The sequence below is a fragment of the Orycteropus afer genome, unplaced genomic scaffold (assembly GCF_000298275.1).
Source record: "Orycteropus afer afer isolate SDZICR_OR568_19922 unplaced genomic scaffold, OryAfe1.0 scaffold00163, whole genome shotgun sequence".
Lineage (NCBI taxonomy): Eukaryota > Metazoa > Chordata > Mammalia > Tubulidentata > Orycteropodidae > Orycteropus > Orycteropus afer.
This window is the reverse complement of record NW_006921750.1, coordinates 1,264,627-1,285,358: the sequence shown is the minus strand read 5'-3', so window position 1 is coordinate 1,285,358 and position 20,732 is coordinate 1,264,627. Positions and strand designations below refer to the sequence as shown.

General features: G+C 42.9%; 1 protein-coding gene across 1 annotated transcript in view; it reads right to left on the bottom strand.

Annotated features, from left to right (window-relative positions):
• Positions 1 to 20,732, bottom strand: part of SH2D4B (SH2 domain containing 4B) — a 358,103-nt gene that overhangs the window by 86,104 nt on the left and 251,267 nt on the right. Inside the window, exons 6-7 of the mRNA XM_042781741.1 lie at positions 14,727 to 14,943; positions 9,722 to 9,849 (exon numbers count right to left, since the gene is read on the bottom strand). Of these exons, the coding sequence (XP_042637675.1) occupies positions 9,722 to 9,849; positions 14,727 to 14,943 (345 nt within the window). The remainder of the gene's footprint in view (positions 1 to 9,721; positions 9,850 to 14,726; positions 14,944 to 20,732) is intronic.

The following is a 20,732-nucleotide window of genomic DNA, read 5'->3' as shown; positions in this document are numbered from 1 at the left end:
AGGCATATGAGTTGAACATTTACCTCAAGTAGATACACTCCTTGGAGAGAACAATCATGGGAGAAAAAGGGCTTCTTATGCACAGGGAGACAGCTCAGGGGGCAGGAGTGTATGGAGGGATGGACACTGGGAAGAGGTAACTATGGGGAGGAAGTAGGAGGGGAGCTGCTGCATTGTGGTAAACTGTGGTCAATGACATGAGAAAAATATATGTGAACTGCTGTATGGAAAATGAATTTGATCTATAAATCTTCGCCCAAATCACATAAAAAAGTAAAATCTGGAACTGGAAATACCATTTGACTTAGCAATCCCATTACTAGGTACATACCCTAGAGAAGTGAGAGCCAGGACAGGAACAGATACATGCACACTTGTGTTCATCACAGCACTATTTACAATAGCAAAAAGATGGAAACAACCTACATGCCATCAGTGGCAGAGTGGATGACCAAACTATGGTACATACACATAATGAAATGCTATGCAGCACTAAAGCATAATGTAGAGTTTGCAAAACACCACATAATATGGATGAACTTGGAGGACATTATGCTGAGTGAAATAAGTCAATCACAGAAGGAGAAATATGGTATGAGTTCATTGTTGTGGAGGGTCAAGGAAAGGTTTATATATGGAGGGAAACTTTCTTTGTTGGTTGCCAGGAGTGGGAAGGGAGGGGAGGGAACACTTAAAAAAAAAAAAAAATGCATTGACCCATGTCACTTTATTTTTGTGTATTTCACTGTATATAAATTGTCCTTCAATAAAATGCTTTTAAAAAATGCAGCAAAATTAATTGAGAATGGTTTACCCAGGAAAGAAAATATTTATATTGGGACAGCATGATAGGCTCAAATATGGAACTCTCTGTCTCCACAATTTTGAGCTGTGCAGTTTCTCCCACAAAAGGGACAAAACAGAATATTTTATATTTCCCCACACCTCAACTCTGTAACATGTTGTGTCCAAAGGCATAAAGCAGAAGTAAGAGTGCACCAGCTCTAAAACCAGACTTCAGGTGTTACTTGCTGTGTTACTTGCTCTCTTGTACCTTTCTTATTGTAGGTACCTGGCCCAGGAAAATGAGAGTTGCCCAGCTAAGACGTCCACAGAAACTCAGTCCAGACCTGAGCCTCCACCTAGGTGCACCAAAAAGACTCTCTAATAATTAGAAGGGTGCAGACTGCCAGTGAGCCAGGGAGTTTCCATCCCTGTAAGGACTAGTGTTGGGGACTCCTACCAGGAATGCCATCAGGGAATCCTTACCTGGGAGAGAAGTTGGACCAAATCAGTAGTTTCAGATTTGAGGATGTTGAGAATGAGTAAAGTTACACAAAAAAATCTTGGGGGCCCACATAGGGGTGGTAATTTTTATTTTTCCAAGCAAGGGCAGTCTATAAAATTAACTACTAATGATCACCATCACTTAATTAAAGACAGAATATTTTCCCACTGAAGCTAAGAAAAGAATATAACATAAGAATGTGACACTGTGCTTTCCAAGCAAACATAGTGGGTCACCCTCCATATGTGAGCGTTTTTCTTTCACTCTATCACAGATTATTGACAATTTTCCACAGATTACTGACTCCTGTTTGTGTTTTAGCAACTTTCCTGGATGTGCTATGTTACCACTGTCAAGCAAATATGAAATCAGTTCCATAAATTGTGAGACTTAAATCATAGTCCTTCTTGTTCTGCAGTAATATAAAAGTTACAATTTTTCTTCCATCAAAGTAGGAAATAAAGCTAACGATAGATTTAAGCACCTTCATTGAGCTTTCTCAATCCGCTACTGCAAGTGGTGCCCAGTAACTATGGCCCCGACGCAACCCAGATTCCAAAATCTAATGAGTTGCACTACTCAGGAGCCTGAAGTACTAGGCCCACACTTCCATGGTTATGATAACATAGGAATGAAAAGGAATGGGGCAGTTCAAATGAGAGCTCCATCAGAGGTTGCAGGCCCCCAGTTATAGAACAGAGTAGAGAGGCAGAGAATCATGGGAACTCACTCCAAGGATACTTAGCTCAGTTACTATGAGCACTGTCTTTTCTCTGGACTATAAAGAGCCACTCCACTCCCTATGGAGTTCTGGTGGCAGAGTGCCTAAGGCATTTGGCTACTAACCAGAAGGTTAGAAGTTCAAATCCACCAGCCACTCCTCAGAAGGAAGACTGGGCAATCTACTTACATAGTAATACCACCTTGGAAACCCAAGGAGAGGTTACTATGAGTCAGAAACGACTCAATGGCAGTGAATGGTTTGATTTGTGTGTGTGTGTGTTTAGTTCCATGGTATAGTAAATTACATAGTGTGGCTTTTCCAGCCATAAGTCTTTGTAAACTCCATAGTGGAATTTGCCATGAGCAATTGAGTAGCTCCTGATTGTTAAAGTTATCCACCTGGGGTATTTCTGTTAGGAGCGTCTGGAAGCAATCTTCTGAGAAGTTCACTCTCTTTCAGGTGTATAGAATTCTGATGTTGGGGTTGTTTACTCTGTCAGGCTCAACAGGAGCCCTCCTAGAGGCAGAAGAATTCTCTCACTGCCAGCTGAGAGATGAAAGAGACATACATTGCTGAGAGAGAGACGTGAGATACACACACACTGCTGAGAGAGACTTCAAGAGACATGCACCATTGAGAGAGAGAGAGTGACACCGAGAGGCATGCACTGCTGGGTGAGAGACTGAGAGAGACTGTCAGATGAGAGATGGTGGTCTGAAAGAGACTGAGCGTGCTCCTGAACTTGAATTGTAGTCTGTTGCTTCCCTAACAAACCCCATAATCTGTGAGTTCTGTGTGGCCACTGCAGTGAAATATCAAATCCAGCAGAGAGGTGGTGGGTGCTGCTGGAGGAAGGGTTGATGTCAGGGTTGGTGAAAGGGTTGGAGGGAGACGGCATGTCTGGCCTCACAGGGATAGGCCTTGGGCTACTAATGGTGGTTCTGTCTTCCTCTTGTGGGGTTAGAGGAGGTCAGAAGATGCGGTCTCCTTGCCCCTTGGACAGTTCCATCCACCATTGAATGAGGGAAGCCTAGGGAAAGAAAAGTATTTAAACAACAATGATACATCTCACTTAAAAAGAGAAAGGGTGGTGGCTACGACTCACTGACTATATTATCATTCAAAACTCTCCACTGCACCATGGGTACCAGGTTGACTCAGGCTAATGGAATATGAGCAAAAATGGCCATATCATCTCTAGACAGAAGCTTGTAGAGCCAAAATATGGTTCACGATGTCTCCTTTTTCCCTCCATGTTATGGATCAAATTGTATTACCCCAAAATATTTGTTGGAATCCTAACCCCTTTACAAGTGGATATAATCCAATCTGGAAATAAGGCTTTTCTTTGTTATGTTAATGAGCCCATCTCAGAGTAGATTGTGTCCTAAACCTATTCACCACTGAGTAACATAAAAAGCAGCACAGACTCAGAGGCAAGCAAGCACCAACAGGGGAATATAGATGTCACATGAATATTGTGAGGGAACTGAAGAAAGTTAGGGCTCCTAAAAGCTAAAGGAGACAAAGAAGGCCCTTCCCCTAGAGCTACATGCTGAATTTGGAGTTCTAGCCCCCTGAAGGAGAAGGATATCATGTTTGGTAAAGGGGAGGGGCCACACAAAAGGGGAAGACCCTCAACAAGATGGATTGGCACAGTGGCTGCAAAGATGGGCACGTGTATAGGTAGGATTTTGAGGATGGTGCACAACCATGCCGTATTTTGTTTTGTTGTATATTGGGTCACTGTGAGTCGGAGCTGACTTGACAACACCTAACAATAACAACAACAACAATGGCCTCCTGACTGTGAGAAAATACTTTTATGTTCTTTAAAGTCACTTACTTATGGTATTTCTGTTATAGCAGCACTAGTAAACTGAAGTGTTCTGCTACGAGAGCATCAAAGTTCCCAATAGAGTCAGATCCTTCAGGCTGATGCCCAAGATAAAGTCTGCAATCAACCTCCTACAGGCTCATATTATGGGTGAGTAACTAACAGGAGTAAACCACTGAGACTTTAGAATCCTGTGTCATTGTGGAAGAATCAAGAGTGCCCTGCCTGGCACAAAGACGATATCACTGATTGAGCTTGAGAGCCCAGCAACAGTGGCAACAGAGGAAGATGGTTAAGTTTGACTTAGATGTGTTTCTGCACTTGACTCCTAGGCAGATGAGAGGCAGGGGTTTAGAACTGAATACAGTTATAGGGCCCTGGCCTCCTTGAGCACAGCACAACTGGCTTATGTGTGGATCTGGGTTTTCTGATTGCTCCCAGCTTAACCTCACTCAGCAGGCCATGAAGGAACTCACACACCTACCAGAGCCCAGGTCAGAGAGGTGCAAGCTGTTCTTTGGAAGTGGGAAGCCTGAGCCCTAACTCAAACTCTGATTCTTCATTCCCACCTTTTTTCATTCCTCTCATAGGTACTTTCTATCCCAGAACTGGGACAACTAGACAAGGTCTTTACCCTCACAGGCTTACATTCAGGTAGGAGAGAAAACAGTGAGCAAATAAGTAAACAAGATAAATGCACAATGAGTAGTGCTCTAAAAGAAATGAATGAACTGAAAGAAGTCAGGAAAGGCTGCCCCAGATAAGGGATTTAGGAAAGACTTCTCTCAGGAGATAACACTTGAGATGAATAATGAGAATGTGCCAAATGTGTAAAGAGCTGATGAATGAGGATTCTAAGCAAATGCAATAGCAAGTGCAAAAGCCCTAATGTTGAAAAGAGAATGGTTTGTTTAAGGAACAGAAAGAAGGCCAGAGCTAGGAGCAAGGTTTGCAAGGAGAGACCGCCCATGAGGCTTGAATGAGGCAAGACCCATCACCTAGAGTCTGAAGTTCACTGAAAATATAAAGAGAAGTGTGTGTGTGTGGGGGGGGGTGGTTCTTGAGAAGGGAAGAGATTGGATTAATTTATATTTAAAAGATCTCTGGTGGATGTGGAGAGATTGGGACTCTCATACACTGCTGGTGGGACTGTAAAATGGTACAACTACGATGGAAAGCAGTATGGCGAATTCTTCAAAAGTTGGAACTAGAAATACCATTTGACCCAGCTATTCCATTACTAGGTATATATCCTAAAGAAGTGAGAGCCAAGACAAGAACAGACATATGCACATCCATGTTCATCGCAGCACTATTTACAATAGCCAAAAGATGGAAACAACCTAGGTGTCCTTCAACTGAGGAATGGATAACCAAACTATGGTACATACACACAATGGAATACTATGCAATGCTAAAGAATAATGTAGAATCTGCAAAACACCACATGACATGGATGAACTTGAGGATATTACACAAGTGAAATAAGTCAATCACAAAAGGACAGATATTGTATTAGTTCATTATTGTAAAAGTCAAGGAAAAGTTTATCTATCAAGGACATTTTCTTTGTTGGTTACCAGGGGTGGGAGGTGAGGGGAGGGAACACTATTAGATAGATTGAGATAAGTATTGATTTGAGTGAAGAGAAGGGTAATGTACCAAATGTGAGTGATCAATATAGTGGCATTGAGGAAGAGAAAGACATAGAGAAGTATGCAGGAGGTACAGACAACAAAGATGAACCCTTTTGCACATATAGTACAGCATTGTCAGTGAAGGCAAACATGAGTATATGGGTAGATAGATGGGTGGACAGGCTGAATTATTAAGTATGTCTATGAAGTGGGGAATGTACCCAAGAACATGTTTAGGGTTGGCAGACAATGGTCCTATAAGTTTATGTGTATGATCTGAATTCCCAGGTGTATAGTAGACCTGACAAGGAGCAAGGATTTAGTCACTGCTTGATCACAGCCAGCTACCCAGAGGGACTGAGTAGTTGAACCTGTGGGCTCGGGACCATAGTTGCAGGGGACATCGAGCTCAATTGGCATAACATACTATACAAAACATTGTTCCACCTCCTACTTTGGTGAGTAGTGACTGAGATCTTAAAAGCTTGCAAGCTGCCATCTAGACGCAACAATGGGTCTCTCCTCATCCAGAGCAAAGAAGAATGAAGAAAACCAAAAATTCATGGAAACAATTAGTCCCAGCAACTGGTACACCATCTGATCTGCAGCCTATACAACTATGAAACCAGAAGAACTATATGGTGCCAGGCTACTACTGTCAACTACTTGGAAGGGGATCTATGTAGGAGATCCTGGATAGAGAGGGAGAATAATGTGGAACAAAACTTAAAATCATTTGTAGAAAAAAATGGGGATCAGGTTTGCTGGTCCAATAGAGCCTGGTTGAACCACTGAGACTATGGTCCCTAGCTGCCCTTCAGGTCTGGAATTGAACCCATGTCTGTGGCTTCCAGCCAAACAATAGACAGGCTTATGAGTTGAACATTTACCTTAGGTAGATACACTCCTTGGAGAGAACAATCATGGGAGAAAGAAGGGCTGTTTATGCATAGCAAGACAGCTCAGGGGGCAAGAGTGCATGGAGGGATAGACACAGGGAAGAGGTAACTATTGGGAGGAAGTATAAAGGGAGATGTTGCATTGTGGTAAATTGTGGTCAATGTCATGAGACAAAGTATATGTGAACTGCTGTATGGAAATTGAATTTGCTCTGTAAATTTTCACCCAAATCACAATTTAAAAAAAAAAAAAAAAGATTTCTGGCATGCTGTCTGAAGGATGAACTGGAGAAGGGCTGGAGTGAAAGAGACAGACTAACTAGGAAACTCCTGTAGCCCGGACCAAATGGTACCTGATGTAACAATATTGTGTGTCAGTTATTCCATCGGTAGAGTATAGCTATTGCATACACTTCATTTAACAAGCTCTTTGGGCTCCTGGAGGTGGTGATGAAAGTTTAGATGGCCTTGTTGTTGACTCTGCATGCCTTTTCTAGAGCCACAACCATTCTCAGAGCTCATCCGTGAGGGCCTCCTTCTGCCCAGTCACCTTCTGGCCCTCAAGATCCCAGTGACTCTAGTATCTGCCATGACTTGGGACACATTGCACCCTGTGGGTGGGACTGAAAGCACACAGAAGCTTTCAGAAAGCAGGGTAGGCAGCTCACAACACTAGGGCAAGTGAAGAGGAAGGACAGGCCAAATCAGAGCCTGGTCAAGGCCCCAGGAGACCAGCAGAAAAGAAACAGAGGCAGATGAAGGTCAGATGGATGCTAATCATGGGAGGAGAGATAAACTACAATCAGAGGAGTCCCTTAACACACTTGAGCTCAAAACTGGTGAAGGAAGGAAAACCTAGGGAGCAAGGCCAAGCTCATCCAGATGATGCAGCTTATCCAGAAAACACTTGACAGTAAGAGTCAGTACAGTTTACTACAGGATGAGACACTGTATGGAACTGAGTGGAGATGTGTCAGATAAGGCCACCCGGAGAAATCAGCCCTCAGCTGACCTGTCAGCAATCTGGAGACACATGAGCAGGCCCAGCCATCTTCATCTGAGCCTGACCCAGACAATAGGCACTGCTCTGCTGATACATAAATTTGTGAAAAAGTAATAAATCATTACTTTTTTTAAGCATCTGAGTTGGGGGGTGATGTGTTATGCAGCAACACCTAACTGATACAGAGGGTTTTGGTTTCATAACCCTGTTTGAGGTCTCTGTTTGTTGAGATAATTGCACTGGAGGCATGAGCCTAGTGATACATTTTTAATCTCAACTGTGGAAGTCTCTAGTAGCCTTGTGAAAACATCTTCCCTTTATGGAGCTTCAGTTCACATCTATAAAATGGAGGTACTGGACCAGATAGATGACTTCTGAGTAGCTTCTTAGCAACCTTGGTCTACACTTGAATGACTCTAACCCCTTTATTCAACCATTCTGTCAATGAATCACAAGAATTGATTCAGAACCTACCATGTATCAGGCTGTGGCTGGGATCTGGGAGACTCATCAGCCTGCATGGGATGGTGAAGCAGAGCAAAGGAAGCACAGAGTCTAATGTTCTCTAACCAATTGCTCTCAAGTCAGTTTTGACTAATGTTGACCTATCTGTGTCTCTCTGGTAGTGTAGTGCCTAAGGCATTTGACTGCTAGCCAGATGGCTGGAGGTAAAAACCCACCAGCCACTCCTCGAAAGGAAGGTTGGGCAATCTACTTCCATAGTGATACCACATTGGAAACCCAAGGAGTGGTCGCTATGAGTCAGATCCAACTCGACAGCAGTGAGTTTGTTTGTTTGTTTTTTGATATCTGTGTGACAGTAGAACTATGCTCCTCTGGGGTTACTATGGCTGATTTTCAAAAGTAGATCTACTTCTCCAATTATCACAATCCCTCAGGACCTCTTCCCCTACCTCAGAGAAAGGCAATAACATGGAACCATATTCCAGAATATTCAGAAGAGGACTTGGAATGAGAGATATCATTGCTGATGTTAGATGGATCTTAGCTGAAAGCAAAGAATACCAGAAAGATGTTTACCTATGTTTTATTGACTATGCAGAAGCATTTGATTGTGTGGATCATAACAAATTATGGACATTATTGAAAAGAATGGGAATTCTAGAACACTTAAGTGTGCTCATGATGAACCTATACATAGACAAAGAGGCTGTCACTCAAACAGAACAAGGGGATACCGCATGGTTTAAAATAAGGAAGGGAGTGAGTGTGTCAGTGTTGTATCCTTTCATCATACTTATTCAATCTCTTGTTGTTGTTGTTGTGTGCCATCGAGTCGGCCCCAACTCATAGCGACCCCTCCTTGGGTTTCCTAGGCATTATCACTATGGAAGTAGATTGCCCCATCTTCCTTCCAAGGAGTGGCTGGTGGGTTTGAACCACCAGCCTTCTGGTTAGCAGTCAAGTGCCTGAGCCACTATGCTACCAGATCTCTATGCTGAGCAAATAATCTGAGAAGCTGGACTATATGAAGAAGAGCTTGCCTTCAGGATTGGAGAAAGACTCATTAACCATCTGTGATATGCAGATGTTACAGCTTTGCTTGCTGAAAGTGAAGAGGACGTAAAGCACTTACTGAGTTAAGATTAAAGACTAGAGTATGTGATATGCATTACATCTCAACATAAAGAAAATGAAAATCCTCACAACTGGTCCAATAAGCAGCATCACGATAAATGGAGAAAAGATTGAACTTGTCAAGGATTTTATATTACTTGGTTCCACAATCAACATAAATGGAAGCAGCAGCCAAGACATCAGACAACGTATTGCACTGGGCAAATCTGCTGCAAAAGATGTCTTTCAAGTGATGAAGAGTCTCTTTGAAGACTAAAGTGTGCTTAACCCGAGACACGGTATATTCAATCGCCTCATATGCATGTGAGAGTTGGATAATGAATAAGGAAGACTGAGGAAGTGTTGATGCTTTTGAGTTGTGGTGTTGGCAAAGAAATCTGAAAGTTTCATGAACTAACAAATCTGACCTGGAAGAAGTGCAGTGAGAATGCACTGGAAGCAAGATTGGCCAGACTTTATTTGACCTACTTTGGTCATATTGTTAGAAAGGACCATTCCCTGAAGAAGGGTATCATGTTTGGTAAAATGGAGAGTCAATGAAAAAGGGGAGGGCCTCAACAAGATGAATTGACATAGGGGCTGCAATGATGGGCTCAGGTGTAGCTAGTATTGTGAGGCTGGTGCAGGACCAGGCAGTGTTTCATTCTGTTATTCATAGGGTCGGTACGAGTAGGAGCCATATCAACAGCACCTAACAACAACAATATTCCCCAGAGCCCAGAAAGCAGTCCAACCATGGAACCACGGGGCAATAGATGCAGTGTTCCTCTCAAAGCCGGCTCCACGAGGCAGCTGCTCCTCCTTAAACCATCGGACTATAACTGCTCTGGAGACAGGACACCGGGGGCGTTCCCAGGCCCTGCTGGGGAGAAAAAAAGAAGGGAAGGAGGGTCACTTTGAGCTGGATCTTTATGATTCCCTGCAGAGAGGATTAAATGAGATCAGGCACTTAAAGGCATTTTGCAGATTATAACATACCCAAAACCAAAACCAAACCCACTCCCATCAAGTCAATATTGATTCATAGTGACCCTATAGGACAGAGTAGAACTGCCCAAAAGGGTTTCCAAGGCTGTAATTCTTTATGGAAGCAGACTGCCTCATCTTTCTCCCATGGAGCAGCTGGTGGATTCTAACCACTGACCTTCTGATTAGCAGCCTAATATTTTAACCTCTGTGCCACCAGAGCTCCCTTATAATGTACCAGCTATTATTTTCCCCAGAAGAAAACTGTTATCACTTGTTTTGGAAAAAGCCCCATAGGTGGGAATGAAAGAGAGGATAGGAGAGGAGGAAAGTGATATTTCCTTCTACAGTGGCCAGGGCATAAAAATCAGCATGCATGTTTGAAGAGAAATTCTAATATAACAAGAACAAAAGTATTAATATGTGAGTGTTCCTCAACTCCCCCACCCTCCTACTTCCCCCTCTATGCCTTCACCTCCCTGCCTCTAAGGGAAAGTCTATCCTTACCAACTAACTATTGTGAACAGAAGCAGAATAGTGAACAGAGATAAAGTGGAGAGCCTAGATATGCATTGGAAATTGATGAGATTTATCACTGAAGAAATGGAAAGAACAGGGACAGGAGAGGAGAAAGTAAGGAAGGAAGAACTCTATCTGTTGACTTTTGACAGATGATTCCAGGGAGGGTTGGAAAATACTGAGATTGAGATGAATAGGAGCACTTGAAGAATTTATGGGTATTGAATTAGGTGGGTTTTTTAATGCTTTCTCTTGAGTGAATCTGGTTTTTGTCTTTTTTGGTTTTTTCCCTGCATGTTTTTTTGTTTTGTTTTGTTTTCTCATAATGATTTTAATTGTGTTCATGTCTAAACTGTGGTTCTTGAATACACACTGAGACTGGGCCATGCCATAAAAGACCATGTTATATCTCAGCTACACTAAAATGAAACACTGTAAGAGCTCAACAGCAGTAATTTATAATAGGCATCTAACAACTATTTTTTAAAGTAGTAAAGAGTATGACTGTATCACATTAATTTATGATATGAAAATGCAGAATCGGAGAAGCAGGAAAGTCCTGGACCCACTTGGAACAACAACAGCCTTTTCACTACTTTCCAGCTAAATAATGGGAACCTGGTAAACCCTTATTTTGTAATTGCTATCCACTTAATGGTGGGGCAGGTGTAGTTAAGTGATAGCCAATGCATCTCATGCACAGCCACCACCATCTGTCACTAGAGGCTTATGTGTTGCTATGATGCTGAACAGGCTTCAGTGGAGCTTCTAGACTAAGGTGAACTAGGAAGACAAACCTGGGTATCTACTTCTAAAAATTAACCAGTGAAACCCCTATGGATCACAATGGTCTGATCCAGCTGTGCATAGGTTTGCCATGAGTGTGGTGCTGACTAGACAACAGCTAACAACAACAGCATCCACTTAATAGGCAATGGTATTTACAATTCACCACTCTTGTCATTGTTTTTACAAAATATATATCAGCTATTCCCTCTGGAGTCTGTATTTGCCCTGCAACAACATTTTGACCCTAAGTTCAGTGCCTCTTTACAAGCCCCAGAATAAGTCCATTTGGCTTATTTTCACTTGATATCAATTGAATCCACTTACACACACATAAAAAGAGTAAAAAATGTTAATCTTAGAAAAGATGTTGTAAGAAGGATAGAAGCTGAGGTTACCTTAAAAGCTTTTCCTCAATGGAATTTGTTCTCTAAACCCTTCTTCCACATTGTTCCTCCCTAGACCTTGTTCTCTGCTGATTTCCTTTTGGGAATCCCCATTCTAAGCAACCACTGACATCTTTTATCTTTATCAGGAGAACAACACAGAACTAGCCCACCTTTTTCATGCTTGCATTCCCTAACAAGTAACTATCCTCAGGGAGCAAAAAAAATCCTCTCATTTCTAGGACTCACACTCCTTAAAAGGCAAGAGAAGGCTATCAATAACAGCAAAGGAAACTCATTCACTCTTGCCTCTCTGTGTCTAAGCAGAGAATCTGATTCACCAGAATATACATACTTAGTTGAGGTACTCTGAGAAGCATCAGGGCCAGAAGCTTACTCCAGAAGCCCTTCCATCAGCAGTGCACCTCCAACCCTCTGCACATCCAGGCAGGAGTTTTCTGACCAGGGTCAGGGTACAGAGCTGAGAGCAGTGCAAACACAGGCACCTATTCCCTGAATCAGTCATAGGAGATAGCTCCGCCATTGCTTGGGTCTGCTGATCTGTTGGCATATCCCTGGTTCTCCTGGGTGGTTCACTGGAGGTCCAGTCTCTTTATTGATACCTACTGCAGCCAGCCCAGAGTAAGGCTGCATGGATGCCATGAGCAATTTGGGTCTCAGAGACCAGTTATAGGGTTCTTTGTAAAAAGCACAGAAGAGGGCAAGAACTTTCTGCTTATATCCCCAAATCCAGTAAATGCACAAGGAAATTGGACTTCATAAAATTCAAGCATTTCTGCATGACAGAAAACTCCATTACCAAAGTGAAAGACAAATGACAGAGAAACTTTATCACAAAGGACCCTCTTCCATGATATTGAAGGAACTCCTAAAAATTAGTAAGAAAAAGAACAAGAATGCAAAAATTATCTTAAAAAAAAATGTTAAGAAGATGGGATAGAACAGATAAGGAACTACCAATGACCCTTAAAAATACAGAAAATGCTTAATCTCACACAATTAGATACAAACATTAAAAGTTTCACAGATTTCTCATTCAAAACAAAAGTCTGATAACACACCCTTTGCAAGGCTGAAGGATGAGAGTGGTAATGGGTACCACACTTACAGAGAGTAAAGTGATTATAACCATCAATATTGCAAATACACACAGCCTTTGGTTCAGCAATGGTACTGTTGGGGATCTATCATATAGATAATATTGCATGTGTATAAAATAAATGAATTGTTCAAGGTTATTCATTAAGGACATGGTTGGTGCCAAAAGATGTGAAACAAGACCAATGTCTATTAATAGATATTTAGTTAAATAAATTGTAGCAGTGGAAAACCATGCAGCTATATAAATAAATAAATAAATAAACTAAGAATTGGCAAAAAGACTGCCAAAATACTGCTAAATGAGAAAAAAAAAAATCAAACTTCAGAACCCTGTATATAATGTGAAAATTTTTATGCAAAAATAAAAATTAAATTAAGGAGAAATAAGACTTTTCATGTTCATAATTGCAAAAAGGAACTGGAGGATAAACAAGATGTGATGAATACACACAACAGAATACTACTCTGACAGAGAGAGAAATGAAGTCTTGAGGATGGATGAACCTTGAAAACACCATGCTAAACAAAATAATTCAGTTGCAAAGGACAAATACTGTACAGTCTCACATGAAATAAACAAATATATTGACACCTAAATTAGTGGTTGTCAGCATTAGAAAGTAAGGAGCTCTGGTGGAACAGTGCCTAAGGCATTTGACTGCTACCTGGAAGGTTGGCGGATAAACCCACAAGCTGCTCTGTGGAAGGAAGTTGAGGCAATCTACTTCCATAAAGATTTACCACCTCAGAAACCCAATGGGAGTCCTATGAGTCAGAATCAACTCAATAGAGGTGAGTTTGGTTTTTGTTTTGAGCATTGAAGGTAAGGGGAAAAGAGGAGTTTTTGCTTAAGGGGCATTGAGGTAATGTTAACAGTGGTAGAATGATTTAGAAAAGGATAGCAAAATGAGTGCACAATTTAAAGAACATAATCAATGTACACTGAACTGTGCATGTAGAAATTGTTAAGACAATATATGTTTTGTTGGATATATTTTCACCACAAAACGAAAGGAACCAAGCACAGTGGTTACCTATGGGAGAGGGAACTGAGAAGATAGAGGACAAGGGAGGGAGTCAGACCTTTCTCTGTGTACCTATTTATGCTTTATGTTTTTCTAATTACATGAAAAAAAGACACACTCAGCTCTCCCTAGACTGCAAGGAGGGAGAAGGGGTTATGAATAATCCCAAATCCCAGTTGAAGTAAAACTCAGAGTAGCTGTGGTTAGGGAGCCAGAAGTGCTCACCAGCAACCCTGGGCCTTCATCACCAGCAATTATGAGTAGGTCAGAGGGAGACAAAACAAGCAGAAAGTTGAGAGGCTCCAAGTGACTTCCCTCTTTTAGTGGTCCATCCCTTATGGATGGCCACTACAGTGTCCTTGCTTAGCCTCTCTGGGAAGGCAAATGTATGTCAGGACCATCCTACACTCAATTTCCAGCTAATCTGCAAATCTGTTGAGAACCAGTATGACCTGTGATTACAATGAACAAGTAGCTTCCCTTTGGAGGTTGTGGACCATATTTAATCCATCTGAAGTCTTATATTACAAGATATCAATCTGAGGGTCTGTAGACCTCTAAGGACCTGACATTGTATACAAATATTTTGGGAAATTTACAAATGAACTTTGCAGGAGGTGGGAGGAGAAGGTAAGGTGTACAGTTTCCTTCAGATTAGAAAGCTTTGACTCCAAAAAGATTAAGAGTCCCAGAACTCCAGGGTTATTAGAAATTTTAGACCCACACCACTCCTCTTCCACCTCCCATCCCCATTACACTGACTGGGAAACTGAGGCCCACAAAAGAGAAATGACTAGCCCCAAGTTACACAGCAAATCAGGGGCAGAGCCAAGGTTGGAACTCCTGTGCCCTTACCACTCCACTCTTATCTGCTCACCCCCAACCCCAGCCCAAAGCCTTTCCACCATCCACATGCTCACAGAGCTCTTACCTACCTGAGTGGCACTGTAAGGGGCAGCAGTGGGCCAGGTCCTGAGAGATGGTGGAAAAGTCTTGCCTCCTGCTGGTGGCTCTGGCCGAGCTCCTGGAACATGGAGCTGAGGCCAGCAACGGTGCCTTTCTGGATGGCACGGAGCGAGTGACGCCGGCACTCATCACGGGCGTCCTTTGCTTGGCGACTCCTCTCCTCATCAGCTGCCTTGGAGCGGCGCACTGCAAAGGGGTTGACAGTATGTCCTCCCAGATTCACCACCCAAGCAGGCAAAGCACAGACCAAGAGCCCAGAACTGCCAGAGCCAAACAACCAGGCCCACCTGTGGGCTGCATGGAAACTTCAGGGCTTGGAATGGCAGGACAGGCCCAGCCCCAGCCAGCAGCTGGGGGGGAGGGGGTTCTGGAGGTAAAGACACTCATGACACCTGTTGTCATTTGACTATTCCTATAACCCCTGTCCTGGGTTACCAAGTAACCTTTGTATGGAAATGTACATCCCCATATATATCGCTAACAGGAGCAACTCTGAAAACTCTGCTTTACAGCCCATGATCACCCCATCCTTAACAACTGCCCCCTCAAGCTCAAGGGCACCTGTATATGTAGTCAGTATTTCCAAACACCACCATCACCCACACTCATTTCTGCTTACCCTGCACCAAGCCCTAGATACCAAGCTCAACCTGCATTATCCCTCAACTAATCAGAGGGTAGATTTCTAAGTTTATAGGGGCAAAACTCAACCTCTGGGAGGTTTAAATCATTAGTAAGTTGGGGATGGAAACCAGGGACCTGGCTTTAACACTGTGCAGCTTTTTCCACCACATGGACTCACTTTCCAAGCTTCCTTCACTTAGAAGCTAGGTGTGTCAGACACCAAAGCTCCATGCTTTTCCCACATAAAGGCCAACTTCATGTTAGACATGTGGAAACTGAGAAATTAGGACAGACATTGACTTGCCTGCTAGACCAGAAGCCAGGCCTGGCCAAGCAGCCCTGCTTCTGTGGCCACAGGTGAGCTATTGGAAACCCCTTGCACTTACCCTGGTCCCTATCCTTATTTTGTTTCCTATAACCTTGGAATCTGGCAGGTGTATATGTTGGAGGGTAATGAAGAGGATCCTTAGGTAACTGGCACTCCATAGGTCACAGAATTCCAGTATCTAGAGAACAGTTGATAGGTGATACACATTTTTGGATGACAGAATGTACTCAGAAAGTATTTAACTCCATGCCAGGCCCTGAGTAGGACAGAGATGACCATAAAGCTAACCACAAAGCATTCAGAGCCAAGGTAGGAAATAAGACCAAGAAGTACCTCTAAAAAGCTTAGTGAGGTATTGTTAGTGTTCAGAAAGGCAGAACTCAGCCCTGCCATGGAGAGTAAGTAGGGGGCTGGAGAGAACAATTGTTGTTGTTGTTATGTGTTGTCGAGTCGGACCCAACTCATAGCGACCCCTCCTTGGGTTGCTGAGACAGTATCACTACAGAAGTAGATTGCCCAACCTTCTTCTGAGGAGTGGCTGGTGACTTTGAACCACCAGCCTTCTGGTTAGCAGTCAAGTGCCTTAGGTACTATGCTACCAGAGCTCTGGAGAGAACAATAGGAGTCTCCAAAGAAAGAAGAGGGAGGGGCTATTCCTGGGAGAGAATCTAGGGTCACTTCCCAGTTGCATGTACGTGTATTCCAGACACTAAGAACACCACAATGCTACCTTCTAGCAGGCCATGCAGTCAGAGAGGGGCTTTCCTGAAAAATAAATACTAGAAGCTTATGCTGTACAAGACCCAGTAACCCTTGGAGAGTATGTAGCTTCAGAGGGACAGCTACTCAACATATAGCAGTTTGCACAAGGAAATCTTACACAGAATTAGGAATCCAGGCTTTTTAAACTAAGATGGGCCAGACCCTGAGCCTCTTCACATGTGGAGACCAACCACATTCCTCCTCCTAGAGTCCAGCTCTAATCTTGCCACTCTCTTCTTTAAAAGCCTTGAAGCCTTTAAAACCAAGACCAGAAGAATTGCCCAACTAAATTCAGCCTAAATTGCTGACCTGCAGAATCATGATCAACGATAAGTAGCAGTTGCTTTAAGTCACTGAATTTTGGGCTGGTTTGTTAGGCAGCAATATTTGTGATGAATATTTTTGTAAAGAATGTCTAATTCATCTTGAGATAATATAGGTGTTCTCTTATGTTCTCTTCTCAAAGTAGACCACATCCCTAAGGCAGCTACTCAGCTGCTCACAGTAGATTCTACCATGGAGTTGATTACCAGTCTTATCATGGGGAATTATTTGCTTTTCATATTGGTAAAGGAACTCTGGTGGCATAGTGTCTAAGGCACTTGACTGCTAAACAGAAGGTTGGTGGTTCAAATCCACCAGCCAGTCCTCAAAAGGAAGGTTGAGCAAGCTATTTCCATAGTGATACTGCCTCAGAAACCCAAGGAGGGGTCCCTATGAGTCGGAGACGACTCAACGGCACATAACAACAACAACAAAAGGAAAACTTCATAAAGCTTTTTGACCAAAACTAATGATTGGATTAAATTCAGTTCTTGCTGAATTAACTAGTCTTTTTACCTGCCTGCCTGCCTGCCTGGAACTTCAAGTTTGCTTACCTGCATTCAACAGAGTTGATTCAGAGTTTTCAGAAGTTCCTGTCAGTTAGCCATTTTGATTGCGAGAATTACAGAGAGTCTTTTTTCTTAGTAGCTGTGGTGGGATCGCATATGAAACTGAAGGAGGGGTCACTATAAGTCGGATCTGACTCAATGGCAGTGCATTTGGTTTGTTTTTTTGTGGTTGTTAAGTCTGTGTGTCAACTTGGCTGGGCCTGGTTGAGTGGCTGGGCAGCAGGATGTAGTATTCCCCGTGATAAGACTGGTAATCAACTCCATGGTAGAATCTACTGTGAGCAGCTGAGTAGCTGCCTTAGGGATGTGGTCTACCTCCTGTATATAAGGAGAAGCCTTGGAGAATGGACTGTAGATTATGGCATGCTTGAACCCTGCATGTAGGCGAGTTGTTGGTCACCAGCCTGCCATGCTCTGCCAATCCTGAGATTTTTCAATGGACTTGAATCAATGGCCTGCCTGGTGGTTTGGTAACATAAGGACTGTGCCATTTTATTTGTCAGCCTTGGGCTTTTTAGCCTCAGTAGCCAGTAGCTGCCTGAGTGAAAAGATACCTCTAGCTTCAGTGGGCTGAGAGCAAGAGGCAGAGCTGCAACCCAAGGACTAGGGGCTTTTACACAGCCCATAGAGGCTGGCACTTTGAACTTGGACTTCTAGCCTCCTGAACTGTAAGAAAATAAATGCCTGTTTGTTCAAGCAATCCCATTTGTGGTATATTCTTGTCAGAGTGACACTAGGTAACCAGAACAGAATATGGTACCGAGAGTGGAGTGCTGCTCAGATACCTAATATGTAGAAACTGGAGTGGAATTTGTCCTTGACCCGAGACCCTGGCAGAGAGACCCTGGCATATGGCATGAGAGATGACAGGAGCAGAGCCAAGAGACCAGCATGAGAAATGGCAGGAGCAGAGCAGAGAGACCAGCATGAGACAGCAACAGCCTTACCAGCTCACAGAGGAGAAAGCTGGATGCCATTATGCAGGCAGCTTCCTGGAGGAGGGGGTTGCCTTTGGGCATTAATAGGTAGAAAAGACTGGCATGAAATGGAGTAGTAGGTTGGCTGGCCCACAGAGCAAGAAAGCTGATTGCTTTGGTGACAGGAAAATTTCTGGCAGAGTGGGTTGCCTTTGGCATTAATTGGCAGAAGCAGAGAGACCAAGGAAATGGGAAGCAGAGCTGCCTCAGCCTCAAGAGTAGGACCGTGGTCTTTGGGGGTAGAACCACCATAACCCCCTAGGTTTCAAAGAGCCAGACCTTCACCAACTTGGTTCTGGAGTGTGGGGCTGCTTATTCATGTGAGCCAGTGGAGGGAGTCATAGTCATTGCCCAAAAGTGAAGAGCCAGAGGTGCCATGCCCAAAAGGGAGAGGAATGGAGCCCACCAGGCCAAGGGGGTAAGGTTGCCACTTAGGAACTAAGGGACTGGAGTCACCTAGTGAAGGAGATCTGTACAGATGCCACCCACTGAAGATCTGTACAGGTGCCAAGTTGACAAGGGGTGGAATTGTGGTGGTTAAGTCTGTGTCAACTTGGCTGGGCCTGGTTGAGTGGCTGGGCAGCTGGATATAGTATTCCCCATGATGAGACTGGTAAACAGCTCCATGGTGTAATCTCCTGGGAGCAGCTGAGGAGCTGCCTTAGGGATGTGGTCTGCTTCCTGTATATAAGGAGAAACCTTGGGGAACAGTGTCTAGCTTATGGCATGCTTGAACCCTGCATGTAGGTGAGTCATTGTTCAGAAGTCTGCCATGCTCTGCCGATCCTGGGACTTTCAATGGACTTGAATCAATGGCCTGCTGTGTGGTTTGGTAAAACTGAGACTATGCCATTTTATTCGTCGACCTAGGGCTTGTTAGCCTCAGCAGCCAGTAGCTGCCTAAGTGAAGAGATGCCTCTAGCTTCAGTGGTCCAGGAGCAAGAGACAGAGCTGAAGCCCAAGGTCTAGAGGCTACACAGCCTCTAGAGCCTGGCACTTTGAACTCAGACTTCTAGCCTCCCAAACTGTAAGAAAATAAACTCCTCTTTGTTAAGCCATCACATTTCTGGTATATTCCTGTCAGAGCAGCACAGAGGTAACCAGAACAGTAGCCAATCCAGGATGTGAAAGAAATACACTATAAAAAAAGGAATCTTGACACAGCTGTGTCTTTGTGTAAATTAAGCCACAGAAATATTTCTTTATGACAAGGAAGTAATAAAGAGAATTTTTTAGAAAGGATCTTGGAGCCGATCTTATCTAAACTTTCAGAAACACTTTGAAGAGCTTTTGTTTTAATAAGCTGCTTCCAGGAAATAATATCCTGGTACAAAAATGATTATCCAAATTCCTAAGACTTCTGGGTAAAGCTGTTTAAACATCAACCAGTGATGTTTTGTGATCCCAACTGAAGTATATGTAACTATGATTGAAAATTTATTTAATTAGTTACTGAAATCAATCACCATAAGTTTCTATACCCAATTATCCAATAGAAGCCCATTTCCCTTCTTAGTATAGCCTCTTTGTGACTTCAATTAACCAATCAAATGACTATATTGTGATTTCTTCAGTCTCTGGAAGAAAGTTCTTTAGTTGGAATCATCAGTTCTCATATATGTGAGAAGGTGTCTCCCTGTATTTCAATGTACTCTTTTGGTCTTCTTCTTCTTTTTTTTTTTTTTTCTAAATAAATCCTTTTAATCTCATCTTAAGGACTGGGTGAGCTTTTTTTGGCTACAATATATTTAAGTACTATGATCAATCTGGATTAAATTCTTCTACATTATGAGGTGGAAGTGCGTGGGTGGTGCAAAACTGAAAGGTTGGCAATTCAAACCCACCCACTGGCACTGCTGAGGAAATGCAGATTTTCTTGTATTTTTCTTCTTATTTTTCCCTTTTTTTTCTCTTTTTGGTTACTGTTCCTGTGTGATTACATGGTCCATTTTTTGTCCATGTGCTTTTAGTCTTTTGACAGTTATTCAATTGTAATTTTTGTCTAACTGAGTAGGAGACAGCAATAGTCCCCATAAGACACAACTACACCCATACTTCCTGAAACTTCACTTACTGAGCGAGTGCCACCACCTCCATCTCCACCAATGGGCCAACAATAAAAAACCACCAAGAAGAGCCTGAATCTCCCTTGCCTGCTCTTCATAAACAGTTAAAAAAGATCTAAATACAACAACACCATGACGTCTTGGAGACAACAGACCATCAGAGTCCACACAAAGAAGCAAGAAAAAGTGGTAGAAACAGGGAGAAGGATGCAGACTCAGAACACACCCCTGAGGAAGAAGCAGCATTGGAACTCTCTGATAAGGAATTCAAAAGAATTATCTTTAGGTATCTTCAAAGGATTGAGAGACAGACCAAAGAAAACAC